The sequence below is a fragment of the Microtus oregoni genome, unplaced genomic scaffold (genome assembly GCF_018167655.1).
Source record: "Microtus oregoni isolate MIOR12 unplaced genomic scaffold, Mior012 000042F_ref0000377, whole genome shotgun sequence".
Classification (NCBI taxonomy): Eukaryota; Metazoa; Chordata; class Mammalia; order Rodentia; family Cricetidae; genus Microtus; species Microtus oregoni.
The window spans coordinates 21,709,278-21,723,448 of record NW_024543209.1 but is presented as its reverse complement, the minus strand read 5'-3'; the positions used below and the strand labels follow the sequence as shown (position 1 = coordinate 21,723,448).

The window sequence follows — 14,171 nt, the reverse complement described above, 5'->3', positions numbered from 1 at the left end:
TGCTATTAGAATTTAGAGTTTGGTGTGTTCTTATTGTCTTCCCTGGTAGTAAACTGATGGTCTAGAACAAAACGCCTTCTGCCTTGCCCTGTCTCAGACGCATCCAATTCAGCAGTCACTTGGTACCTTTTAAGCAAGTCTCTATTTGTATTTCTAAGATGAGTATTTACAATTTAACAAGTTGAGGCCTTGACCTTATGGTCTTGTTTAAGATGAAAACAAAAAGGTTAACAATGTTCATGATGTATCCATTCACGTGCAAATGTTCAAATACAAACGTTGTTCTGGGAAGCTGGAGCAAAGCATTCAAACCTCAAGTCCTCTCTACCTTATCTCCTAACTCACTGCGTGGAAACAGTCCTCTCCCTCCTGAAAACCATCTTCCCATAATATCAAGTCTTTTTTTCTTTTCTTTTTCTACCTTTAAGAAAAGTCATGCTGGCCCCACTAAAGGTTCAGCATGTTAATACACTATCAAGTTTTTACCCCTGCCCCCTTTGTACAGATTCTGGAAAACCCCTTTTTGTTTAAGTTCTTCACAGATTTTAGGATGTCATTAAGTAACTGTTTTATTATATAGTCTCCTATATAACAAAGTCTACTCATTATTTTGTGCTATTTCAATTTTTCTCATAATAATCTCTTAGGCAAGGATAACTAAGCATTTGAAGTGCTGGCTTTATAAGCCTTAGTCACCTTTTTTCAGCTCTGTTCTGTTCATCAAAGCACCTATAACACCAATGGAACAGGACTTTGATTGTTGGCTCGCAGGGATGAGTATGGTGGAGCACGCATGTGACTGGCATACAGTGCTGCTTAGCCATCCATCTTGACCAGCCTCACTCTTCTAATTTCAGGGCACGCACTGCACAGTTTGGGTTTCTGTCATAGCAAAGTGAACAAAGATGCAGAAAGAAACAGAAATATTGATGCAGGGAGTGCTTAAACACCATCTGAAGGTCTCACCTCTGGGAAATTTGGGTTCAAAGGGAATTTGACAAGAATTTGAAAATGATTCCAAGGCTCCTATATAGGAAGTGAGAGCCAAGGATCCAAGTTCTCAAATTTGAAGGACGCCTTCACTGCTGAGCTGGACGCCTCACCCACAGTAGCACCTGTGCACAGTGAGACCAGATTTCCCAAACCCAGTTGCTTGTGAGAACTCTCTTAACACCTTGGAAGCAGACAGGTGATGATCAGCAGTATTCCAGTGCTGAGGAGCTTGAACTAAGAGAGTCAGAAGTTCAAGGTCATTCTCAGCTACCTAGCAAGTTTGAGGCCAGCCTTGGGCCCTGCATAAACAAACAGAACCATTCTTCCTCAGTGTGGTATGTTGGTGCACATCTGTATTCCTGCCATTTGAGAAATGGTGTCAGTAAACTCAGGAGCTCAAGACCAGCCTGGGTTATGCAGCTAGCACTCAGGCTTCTTGGGTTGCATGAGATTGGTCCTCACTCAAAACTAAACACCTCAGAAAATTATTATTTTTTTTAAACCTAGAGTACTAGTATCCACAGGTGGTTTCCCATCCCAACACTAACCAGGCATGACCCTGCTTATCTTTTGAAATTAGGGGTGTTTAGAGTAGTATGGTCATACACAGAAAATTCTTACAGACATCAAGGTAATTGTTTTTCCTCTGTCTTATCTTCAAACTCCTGGGCACCCAATTATTTTCTTTTTGGGATGTCTGTTAGGGAACGAGTATGAGGTTGCCTAGGTCCCCATACATTTGTCAGTATCTCAAGACCACAAGGACCAGCTTTGCTTGGATTAAGAAACGCAGCACTAAATAGGGCATGGTTTCCCAAACCTTTAATCTCAGCACTCAGAAGGCAGAGAGGCAAATTCATAGGCCCACACAGGAAAATTAGCACGGGAACCTTATTGGTAGCTCTGTTTACATCACTGTCCAGGACCCGCCCTGTTCATTTTAATATGTTCCCTTGATTGGTTTTCCACTTTAAGTCGATACTGTTTTTAGCTTGCACAGAAAAAAAAAAAATAGTACTACTCAGTTTCCTTCAAAATAATTATTACTTATTAGGATACAGGTTTTTGCCTCCTAAATTTTTTTAGAGTTAGTCCGAAACGTAATTTTTGGAAAGGCACCGACTGTGAGTAATTGATCAAGTAATTTGATAGTTTTTCCTTCTACAAAAAGAAAAAATTCACATCAAAATCAAAAGCTAATTGAACTTTGAGGGTTTTCATGTTATTGCTAAGGCTTTCAATTCCTTATGAGCATTCAGTGAAGCAGCGAACTTGATTTTTAACTTGAACAAGCATTTTCCATAAAACAATTAGGGGGGACAAAAAACATTATCACCATGTTGAATCCGCATGATGCTTGGTGTTGGCTACTAGTTCTGGGAAATACGCTTGGCTTTCTAGGTTTCCTTATTTACCTAGTTACATTCCAGGAGGCTCTACTGATTTGGCCAATAGTCTCAAACTGTTAGTAACTGGAGCCCGCCAAAAGACCGAGTTCATTATTGCAGTTTGTTCAACTCTTTCTTAGAAACTGTGGGGGCTCTGAAAAGAGCCTTTGGGTCTGAAGTTTCTTAAAGTTCTGATGGTTGTCAAATTACTTCCCCTTGGCCTTGTGGTGGCTCTCGGTCTTCTTGGGCAGCAGCACCGCCTGGATGTTGGGCAGGACGCCGCCCTGCGCGATCGTCACGCGGCCCAGCAGCTTGTTGAGCTCCTCGTCGTTGCGGATGGCCAGCTGCAGGTGGCGCGGGATGATGCGCGTCTTCTTGTTGTCGCGGGCCGCGTTGCCAGCCAGCTCCAGGATCTCGGCCGTCAGGTACTCCAGCACGGCCGCCAGGTACACCGGGGCGCCGGCGCCCACCCGCTCCGCGTAGTTGCCCTTGCGGAGGAGGCGGTGCACGCGGCCCACGGGGAACTGCAGGCCGGCCCGGGAGGAGCGGGTCTTGGCCTTGGCGCGAGCCTTGCCCCCCTGCTTTCCTCGTCCAGACATGTTAGAGTTAAAAGAAGTCAGCGACACAGCACAAACTACTAAGCTCTGTAAGACACGGCTGCTTTTATATTTTGTTCCTGGGTAGTAAAAGTACCCATTTGATTGGTTACAAGAGGACTCAGCGATATAGCCAATAGAAAATGTGGCTCTCAGAACCTCATTTGCATAATCCCACCCACGATCCCTCTGGTGTTGTTTCTTCCAATTAGCTAAGACTTCTTTGAAATCCTTCATTAGCATAAGCGCCCTATAAGTAGGAGATGTCTACTTCCAACCCACATTGAGCTTCCTGTGTTTGGAGATCTGAAGATGCCTGAGCCAGCGAAGTCCGCTCCCGCCCCGAAGAAGGGCTCCAAGAAGGCCGTGACCAAGGCCCAGAAGAAGGACGGCAAGAAGCGCAAGCGCAGCCGCAAGGAGAGCTACTCGGTGTACGTGTACAAGGTGCTGAAGCAGGTCCACCCCGACACCGGCATCTCTTCCAAGGCCATGGGCATCATGAACTCGTTCGTCAACGACATCTTCGAGCGCATCGCGGGCGAGGCGTCGCGCCTGGCGCATTACAACAAGCGCTCGACCATCACGTCCCGGGAGATCCAGACGGCCGTGCGCCTGCTGCTGCCCGGGGAGCTGGCCAAGCACGCCGTGTCCGAGGGCACCAAGGCCGTCACCAAGTACACCAGCTCTAAGTGAAGTGACCGTGCCAAGTAAGCCTCTATTGCGAATTCCAAAGGCTCTTTTCAGAGCCACCCACCTTCTCAAAAAGAGAGTTGTGGCAAAGCACTGTTTAGCTGAATTTATGTAAAAGCTATTGGCACCTTAGACCTTCTTTATAGTGGTCAGGGCCACGTAAAGCATTAATATGTTACTTTTCAGTAGGAATTGTTTGTGTTTTGAAACATTTCATAGGAAATTTAACTTCCAGAGCCTGTGAACGTCACTTCCGGTTGAGCTGAGTCAGTTCACCGGAAGGAACGACGTCGTAGAGCAAGGACGACAGATAATGGAGTCAGTAAACAGACCTGGTAATATTTTGGCCACTGGTGTTTTGTCTTTAAAACACTTAACTCCAGGTGTTTTATTTTGGGGAGAAGTGCTTTAAGTTTACTTTCGTTTTGAAAGCTCTAGACAGGAGCAGCTTGTTAGAGAAAACAGCCTTTTCATATTTGTAGATTTAACATACAGCCGACTCCAGTTTTAATTAACCCAATATGTAGTCTGCCATTATCAAACGGACCTCCGACACTGACAGTCGCCGCCTCCAGATTCTGGTGAGAAATGAAACAATTTGTTCAAAAGCAGATGGAGACATTTATCACATGTTACAGCCTTGGCCCAATTATTTTCATAGGTCCAGCGTGCGGGTGAAAGGCAGAGTGGAGTGGGGAAGTAACCAGTGGGTGGGGATGAATTGGTAATGTTTAAATGAAATAACAAGTGATAGGGATTCAACATGTCAGCTTAAAAACCGAATTCACAGGCAAATAAGAATTTACATAAAAAGACCTTAGATAAATATTAAATAGAATGAATTAATTAGTGCCTCCTCATTGGATACTATTTAATTTAAACTTAGAAGTTACGAAATATAAGACACTGAAATGTTTGCCCCTGAGGAGCCTAGCTAGCCCCCAGCAGGCTTTCAGCAGGTCAGAGAAACAGGAGAGAAGAAGCTGCTAGGAGAGACACAGGCCTACAGGAGACTTTTGCTCAGGACCAAAGCTTCATTCTTCATTTTCTTTTCCTCTCTGATGGATATTCTTTATCTGTTCTTTTCTCTGTTCTGTTCTTTTACCCTGATGTTTCCCTTCCCAGTTTTATTTCTCTTTCCTAACGTCATCCTCTTTATTTCTGCCCTTACGTTTTTCCTTCAATATCTTTCCTTCTATTTTTTTCTTATTCCTTTTATACCACCTAGGGCAAAGACTTCAATGCAAGGAAAGATTCCCTCACAATCATTAAGTTATATGTTTTTCATAAACCAGTTTTTACATAGGAAGAAATCATATTAAGATCAGAAGTTACTTGTTTTCCTTAGAAGCTCACAAGTAGTTAAACATTTTTCTTTGTGTTAGTTTTCCTACCATAACATCTTCACCCCAAAGCAATGATTCTTTTATTATTGATTAAAAAAGGTTTAAGGAAGTTAAGTATATTTTAGTCAGTTCCTTTTGTACTGGCAGGCAGCTGTGTGGCCTTCAGTGCAGCGGATATCTGTTTTCTACTCTAGAGAAACGTTAAATGAATCGGCAACTCATTTGGTTTCCTTTCACAACTTTGCTTTTAAGATGCATACCGGGGCTGGGATTAGTTCTGCAAGTTACAGGACCGAGGAACTAGGGTCTAACCTTGGGTGTAGGGACTAATTGCTTTCTTTCGTCATCGGCCTGTTTTTCCACAGGCAGCATTCATGATCTATGTATGAAAATTCCTTGTTTAAGGGGAAGGTGACTTCTAGCCTATCTTTGTCTTTTTTGGGGTCTCTTAGTGGAGCAATTGGCACAATAATCTCAACCATTTCCCTAATCATCTTTACTGTCTTATTCACTTGTAACTTTCAGGCAAACTCAGAAAGTCCAATTAAATTATAGATCTAACTATTATTACTCTTATAAAAGCCATCTTCAATATGATCTGCAAGTAAATTGCCCAGAGAGGAGTGGAATTTTCCCAGGAAACAATCACACTATATTCGATTTGGTGGAATCCCTTTGTAGAGCAATCACACCTTGTCAAATACAGCAGGAACAAGGGGCAGCAGGAAGGAAGCACAGCAGAAACCAGGGGTGCTCTGGAAACAATTCTTTCAGGGGGTCTGCCTCTCCAGGCTGCTCCCAGAGAAGCTTTGTTACCCCCTGAGCTGTCTCCCATAAGCTCTGTTCCTGACTGCAGCTCCTCTGACCCTGCCACGGGCAGCTTGTTCTGTGTTAACTCTCCTAAGGTTAACCCAGGTTATAATGAGCTTTGCTTAACAAATTAGAAAACCCTGTCCTTTCAACTTAGGATGGCAGTAGCCATCCTTGCCTTTGCTACTTTAAGTCTGTAGGTGTGAAAAGATAATGGAGATACACCGGGAGCCCGGGTTTGGGACTGGGGCTTGTAAGTGTATATATAAGGAACCATGATTGCTTGCTTCATTTAAGGACTGTCTTTTATACCCAGTTCCCTAGCTACAGAGGAAAACAAATAAGGATACAAGATAATGGTTAAGTTTACTCTGTGTTTTAAGGAAGTTGGTAGTCTTAAGTAACATACTAATTCAGTTTAGTAAGACTCTAACGTGAGACTGTCCCAGTTTTCTTTTTGTGTAGCTGGGATTTAAGCTCATATTTTAATGCAAAGATCAGTTTTTTACCAATATTAAATTCAAGTTCATACTAAATTTGGCAGGATGAGTTTTAGACCAAAACCTATTTTGGGAGTTTTTTCCTTTGTTACTTAGTCGCAACCAATTTCCCTCTACACTGCAAAGAAGATTAGGATACTAAAATCATGAGCTGTATTTGAGTTCCCAGGGACTGTCTGGGAACTGACATAATTCATTCTTTAAAAATTATTTTGAAGAGAGTACTGAGGAAATAATGCAGTCAATAAAGTGCTTTTTATGCTATATGAAAACCAAAGTTCAATTTTCAGGACTCAATATAAAAAATGCTTGGGGAGGTGGTTTGTGCCTGTAGTCAACGCACAAAGAATGCATGCTAATAATCGACTGTCCCCGAGGTACTGACAAACGTCACCATGCAGACAATAATCACCCACTCAGAAAGACGGGCTGAGGACTGAAGAAAGCATCACTGAAGAACATTGAGCTGAGAACCGGTTCACACCAGCAAAACTACTGCAAAGCATTGTTCCCTGTTGAAAAGGGGAAGTGTCTGGGGTTGAAGTTTAATTCCCAGGCAGTTTGTCACATGCTCATGGGGAGACTTTAAGTCAAGCCTTGCACTTTTTCCGTGCCTCAGCTTCTTCACCTGTACCTTGAGGGTAATGGTAATCGCTCCCACCTTCTAGAAGGAACATAGCTAATTCTGTAGCGTGCAAAGGGTCTTCTTCCAGGTAGTGGGAAAATTGTCACTACATGGCAATGGAGAAGATCCCCAAAGACTGTTTTGATTGTTTTTTTTTTTTTTCATGTAAAAAGCATCTTAGCTGTCCTAATATTATGAACTTAGAACTTCAATTTGAGATAGGTAAAATGAAAGTTGTCAGAGAAAGGTTAAAGAAGTTTTTCCCTTTAAAAATTACATCTTCTCTAATTTGTGTGCTTGTGGTGGGTAGGGAAGCTCACACTTGATGCTGCACAAGTCCAGGTCAGGACAACTTGAGGGAATCCACTTTCTCCTTCTGCCTGTGGATCCGAGGGATTGAACTCAGGTCATCAGACTGGGTGGCAAGTACCTTTACTTTCTGAGCCGTCTTGCCAGGTCAAGGTTAAAGATCTTTAATCCATATGCATGCTGTCTGTGCTTGTCTGACATAGTTTATACATTTTATTCTTATAGTAGAAGCATGTGCGTGAAACAGCGTTATGTCAGTCTGGGTAATAGTCCGTCTATGGTTAAGAGAGATGGGATTTTACAAATTATAGAGTTCAGATAAAAATGTTAGGTTGAGAGAAAATGCACCCCTTCCCCCAATCGTAATCTCTTTAGGAACACTTAAGGAGATTTAAAACAGTTATCCTCCAAGGAGTTTAGATTAAGCACTTTTTTAGACACTCCCAGTAATTACACGTTTATGGTATTAAGCATTCCTTTACCTGAACCCTCATCCGTGCACCCTGGGTGACGAAGCCTACAGTCAAGTGAGCCAAGTACATAGCTGCTGTCGGCCTTTTCAAGACACGATAAACTCACTAAATTACTTAGATTCTAAAATCAGTTTGCTGAGTCTTAAAGTATTGTAGTTGATTATAAATAAGGAAAAGGGAAGGAAGTTTTCTTACAACCCCCTAGTTCTGAGTAGACAGAAGCAGTTGAGCTGAGAGTTGGCTCACTGTGAGTGGCTGCCCTTCCAGAGGACCTGGGTTCAATTTCCAGCACCCACACAGCAGTTTACAACTGAGTGCAATCCCAATTCCAGAGGATTCAATGTTCTCTTCTAGGTTCCATGGGCACTAGGCATGTAATATGCAGATAGATATACATGATGTACACTCCTAAAAGAAAATAAGTGCAGGTTTTGGCTCTCCCAAAGATTTCTGTAGAGCAACATCCCAATGTGCATTTGGTAGAATATTAGTGGTCACCCCCCAGTGTCGGGTCGCCCTGCTGCTGGGTCTGAAGTGATGAAGACCAGAGAATGACAAACCTATTGTGAGGAAGCAACTCGGTGCATTCTTGACATGCAGTCCTGGCCTTCCTAGGCAGTATCCCATTTTCCGACATGCTTAACAGCTTGTTGGAATTTAGAATCTCCATGGAAACACCGCTGAGTGTGTCTGCAAGACTATGTCCAGAGAGATTTTAACCCTTTAACTCTCTGTCATCTCATGAGCTGGGGTTACAGACTGAATAAGAAGGAGAAAGCCATCTTCTGGACTCTGGATGCAAGGTGACCAGCAACATTCCTGCCACCTTGCTTTCCCGCTGTAATGGGCTGTGAGCCCCAGCAAAGCGTCCTTCAGTTGCTTGTCAGGCATATGTCACAGCAGCAAGGCAGTAATTCACTGATCTTTATTCTTGCTTTTTTTTTTTCTTTCTCCTTTCCCTCACTTTTCTTCTGCATAATTTCCCTCACATGCTCTCTACTGTTATTGGCTAAATTTTTCTGCTGGTTATTTTAATTTTCAAGAAATGTCCAATTCTATTATTAGACTTCCTTAAACAATCGAGGTGATGGACACTGGACTCTAGCTGTTACTCACGCCTTTGGACTTTAATATAGTGAAATGAATATAAAATTGTAAACATATGTGATATATATATATTGTAAAATTGCTTGGGAATTTTACAGAGATGATTCAGGTTCCAAGATGTTGGATAGACAACAAACAAAAGCCTCAAACACTGCTAGTTCCAAGTGTGGATCAAAAATATCCTTTTTATAGGTATAGGGCTGAGGGTTCTGGACTCTAAAATTCAGAGGTTATCTTTTGGCCCAGTCAATGTATACACAAAGAGGAGCTTTAATTAGGTAAATAGGAAGGGAAGCAGCAATGGGTTTCCATCAGTCTGGTGTGTGAGCTGGCATTGTGGGTGTTTTTCTTTTAGGACCCTCCATAGACCACCGAGACACATGCAGTCTGAAGGGCTGGTTCTTAGAGTCTCTTGTGTGCCTCTCTGCCATCCTGTGTGTTACAGGCACATTCCTAGCCCTTGCTGTTTTCTTGTCTTCCCCAACTGCTGGAACTCTTGAATTTTCCCTGCTTCTTACTGTGCAGCAAGCTCTTCCCCGCTCTGCAGGTATCTGTGTGGCCACTTCTGCTGGGAAGACATCTAAACCACCTCTTTCCAACTGTTTTGTACAACATTATACAGTTTGGGTTCATCATTACTTCTCTGTAACCTCATAGACTCTATCCCCTGGTTTAGTTATCACAGTATTCCTAGGGCAGATTGCCCAACCTGCCACCCAGGAAGCACATACACATGACAATTGATCCAGTTTTGAATAAATTAAAAAAATGCACTCTACATTTCAAATAAATAAATAAACGCAGCTCCATGGAAGGAGAGCAAGGCCATGTCTGGTTCCTGGTCTTCCTCTTTCTTCCATCTTTACCTGTTCTGGACCTTGCAAGCATCATGGCCGTAGAGAACACACAGTCCATAAGAGGTGAAGAATGAAACTCCAGTTGCCCCCCCGCCCCCCCACTCCCCTTAGCAGGCGCTGGGACAAAAACTTCCAGAGTCTGACCTCAGGGATTATTTTTCTAAATATTTAGTGCATTTAAGCGCAGTTAAGCTTTGAAAAAAAAGGTTTCCACATGACAGTTATCACAGCAAAACTTTAGACCATACAGCAAAGGAGCAAAGCACCTGAGACCTTTACCATAAAAATGAGTCCCGTTGACTGATGACCAGTGCTCAGGGCAAGGGCCTAAGGAGGGTTTGTCATAAGCATAAGGATAGATTTTGTTGATGGAGGATATGGAGTACACAGGACCTCTTTCATAACAAAAGGTTCTATTTACTGAGACAAAAAGCTCAGGAAAAGGGCCCACAATGCTCAGGATATCAGGGGATTCAGGAAGGCTGGCTCCATAGAACAGCAAAAAGACCTCCAGGTTGTCAGACAACATCCGTTCCAGTCCTCTGGGTGGCTAGGCAACAGCCACTTTTCTTCCTTGGAAGAAAATAGACCTGAGGGCTTTAAAAGTATGGTTTCTCCAATGCTTTCTTTAAGCTGTGTCTCCTACACTTTCCCTTCTGTTCTTATAAAGGATCCCAGGATGACTTCTCAGTTAACAGTGTCTGCTGTGGGTTAGGTGTAGCCACAGGCTTACAGTGACTTAAGAAGGAGGCTCTTCCCCTTCCCCCCTGCCCTGCTGGGATCACTAAGGAGCTGTCTGTCTCCAGAGACTGTTTCATGGGCAAAGGACAAAGTGCTTGCCCTCCTGGGAAGACAGCGTGTAAACAATGGGTACTCTCATTCTAGGTGAACACAATGTCAGAATGGCCCACGTTCTGGGGAGAGCAAAGGAGCAGAGCAGAGAAAGGAGGATGATGCATGGCAGCAAATATAAAAACTAGGACCTCTGATGCAAATGCTGGCTATAATTAGTAGTTGAATGTAGCATAGTGTTTACCGTGTGCCAGGCACTGTTCTACGAGTTTTACTTGGTTCAGTTAATCCTTAGACAATACGATGGAAGCTGGAGGAATGCGTGAGGGATGAAGCCAGTAAAGAAAACAAGTGTAGACTGATTAAGTCTGTCTTGTGCTCTTCTGGGTGCATGTCCTTACATCCATTGTTTGTGCTGCCCTGGGAGCTGGTGTGATTTAAAGATGTGGCTGTGAAGATGCGTGTGAACACTTGAAAGGAGAGCTGTGGGTCTTTCCAGCACAGTCCTTAAGGATGCCACCTTTCTTGCTGTTTATATTTATTTATTTTGTGTGTGTATATGTCTGTCATGTGTGTGTGTGCACATGTATGTGCAAAGATGTGCAAGCCTATGCATGCATACTGAAAGAAGAAAGGTTTGGGTGTTCTCTTTTAGTACTCTCTGCTTATTCCTTTGAGGCAGGGTCTCTCCTTATTGAACCTGGTTCTTGGGCCTTCTTGGCCAGGCTAGAAGCCAGCAAATTCTACTTTTGTCCTTGCCCCTTTTTAGAGCCAGGGTTAGAGGCTTTCGTGGACATGCCTAGCTTGCTATGTAGGTGCTGAGATCCAAACTCTTATCCTCATTGCAAAGCAAGCACTCTTAACCATTGAGCCAATTCTCCAGCCCCCAAGTTCAATTCCTCTTCAACTGCATTTAGAAAAGATTACGTACACTTTATTAAAACAAAGATGCTGGAAGAAACACAGTGAGTTCTTGGGCCTTCAGAGGTCACAACCTGAGTAGGAGAGATGAATGCATACCTCCCACTTGTTAAATAGAGTGAATCCCCTTACCTCTGCTTCCCTTTATTGTAACCAGGTTCTTTTGTTTCTGGTGGCCCAGACCCGAATAATCACACAGAAACTACATTGATTACAACTTCATGGCCAATAGCTTAGGCATATTTCTGGCTAACTCATATCTTAAATTAACCCATTTCTATCAATCTGTGTATCACCATGAGGCTGTGGCTTACCTGTAAAGATCCACTGTGTCCTCCTTTGGCAGCTACATGGCATCTCCCTGACTCTACCTACTCGCTCTCTATTTCTTGCCTGGCTTTACTCTGCCTTGTCATAGACCAAAGCAGTTTTATTCATTAACCAATAAGAGCCAATACATATACAGAAGGGCATCCTGCATCACTCGGTGCCTTCCTCATGTGGGAATAACAAACACTATTTTTTCCTGCTTTCCTCATGCAAGGACCTTTGCAGTCCTGCACAGGCAACTCCACAGGGTCCAGCTCAAGCCAGTGTTCCCCTGTTGTACCATCCCTGCACCTGGGCAGTGCCACCACTTTCCTTAAGAACAACCCTCACTCTTTTTCTACCTTACCGATCCCTATCCTTAAGGTTTCCATAAAATGGAACTCCCAGGAAACTAACTCGATAATCCCATTAATCCTTTATTGAAACCAGGCTCAGGTAGTAAAGGGGTTAGGTTTACTCTATAGGCCCAGCATCTATCAGTTCCTGGGGATACCAGTGTCTGTTGCTGAGTTCCATCTTCTGTAATCAGGAGGGGAGCAGCCGTAGTTTGGCATAGTATAGTTGGGATGACTAAATGCATTGAACGGTATTCATAGGCTCCTCAGAACACTGCTGGTCTCTCAGAAAACAACCAAAAAGCGCCAATCTTTGCTAATCCCCATTGTCGTTTTCACTCCTGGAAGAGCAGCAGACATCTGCAGAAGAGCTACAGTGACTTCACTTTTCTCTTTCTCTCTCTACAGGAGGCGTAGACACGGCATCTCTTCTACCGCTCATCAGTGCTGGATGTTGTTTCACCTGACAAATGAGACAGGGAAATGGAGGGAAAGGGGCGATACTAGCAGACTAATGGCCATATTGAATTTCAAAACGCGAGGAACACGTGATAAGCATCTGGCTAAAGATTCCATAGAAAATACTCACCATAGACGTTTGTGATAGGAAAGACACACATAAGTAGAAAATGAAAATACTCCTAGCTAAAAAAAGCTTTTAAGTGTTGGTGATATGTGAATATATACTGTAAATATAATAAAAAATATCATGTAAAGCAAATACGCATCCTACGTATGTAATTTTAGTTAACTAAATATGATTAGAAATTACTATATGTGGAGGTATAATATTTATGAATGAATCACTACCTATGTAACTAGTTTTGTATTTTTGAGTTAATTTGCATCTCTATTTTTTTGAATATAGATCATGCAAATTGTAAATCTTCATTTATAAATCTTTTATTTATAAATCTTTTTCTTCTTAAGAGGAAAAACTTAGGTCAACCATCTGAAAGACACAGGCTAAGGGTGTAGCTACAGGGCATGCTTGTCATGTGCGAGGCCCCATGCTCCAATTTCTGCAGTAGTGTGTGAGAAGAAAAAGAAAGAAGAAGAGAAAAATGAAGGCAGGCATGGTGGTGGTCACCTGTACCCCCATTGCTGACTGAGGAGGTTGAAACAGGACGACCGGGAATAGAAGGGGGTTTGGGCTACATAGCACTGCCCTGTGGAACACAAACTAGGCCTGGACAGGTCTGGGCATATGTGATATATTTTTTTAATGGATATTTTCAGTTGCCTTGGGCAAACTATGAATCCAAGTTCTTTTTCTGGATTTTCAATTATAGAATCTAAGAACTCATTACATTTGTCACTTCCGTTTTACTTTTAAAGCAATAGACTAAGATGCTCTGCCAATCTGTAAAGGTCTACTTGATGACTGTGTAGCACTGACAGTAAATGGTCCAGAAAGTTGCTCTGTGAAAAAGGGTATATCAAAGTGATATCAAATTTATAGTCGCTCAGAGAGATGGACCTGTTTTCACAGGGAAGATCACACTACACTGGCAAGGTGGAAATTAATCTCATGACTCTCAACTGATAGTTTTGTTTTGTTTTTAGTTTTTCTTCCCCCACAGGAAACATACTAGAATAAAATATATGAATTTAGGTACTTTATTAAGATACCCTTGTTTTCTGGAGTGTGTGGGGGGGTGCGGAGAAGAGGAAACTTTTTATCTCTTGCATTCAGAAATTTGATGCTTTGTCCTCAAGTGTTGGTTCAGAAATATTTCAGAAGTAGCGTTTCCCCACACTGTCCCCCTAGACATGCCTTTGAAATTCTAAGGTTCCTGCTAGAGTCCCAATATTATACACTCAGCACTTATCGGTAATGGTGATGATGTTTATGCCAAACATATAAAGCCTAGATACATACTACAATAATATAATAATCAATTTTCATGAACTTCTGATGGCTCTTGGAATAGAAAACACACTTTTCACACAAGCAACTAGAGACTTTCACAGATAGCCCTAATGGGTTTTCTTTGGGTTGAGGACCTGGGCTCTGGTGATAAAAGATAGAAAGACAGGAAATTCAGAATATATGGGTAGGGAACAGTCTTAGTTAGGGTTTCTATTGTTGTGAAGAG

At 42.6% G+C, this 14,171-nt stretch overlaps 2 protein-coding genes across 2 annotated transcripts; one reads left to right on the top strand and one right to left on the bottom strand.

The window, feature by feature from the left end:
* Nucleotides 1-2,586: 2,586 nt before the first annotated feature.
* On the bottom strand, nucleotides 2,587-3,002 carry LOC121434124 (histone H2A type 1-E). The gene has a single exon (XM_041632939.1). It carries the CDS (start codon nucleotides 2,978-2,980, stop codon nucleotides 2,588-2,590), a length of 393 nt encoding a protein of 130 aa, XP_041488873.1. The 5' UTR covers nucleotides 2,981-3,002; the 3' UTR covers nucleotide 2,587.
* Nucleotides 3,003-3,253: 251 nt separating this feature from the next.
* On the top strand, nucleotides 3,254-12,793 carry LOC121434128 (histone H2B type 1-C/E/F/G/I). The gene is made up of 2 exons (XM_041632945.1): nucleotides 3,254-3,684; nucleotides 12,481-12,793. Exon 1 carries the CDS (start codon nucleotides 3,290-3,292, stop codon nucleotides 3,668-3,670), a length of 381 nt encoding a protein of 126 aa, XP_041488879.1. The 5' UTR covers nucleotides 3,254-3,289; the 3' UTR covers nucleotides 3,671-3,684; nucleotides 12,481-12,793.
* The last annotated feature ends 1,378 nt before the right edge of the window (nucleotides 12,794-14,171 follow it).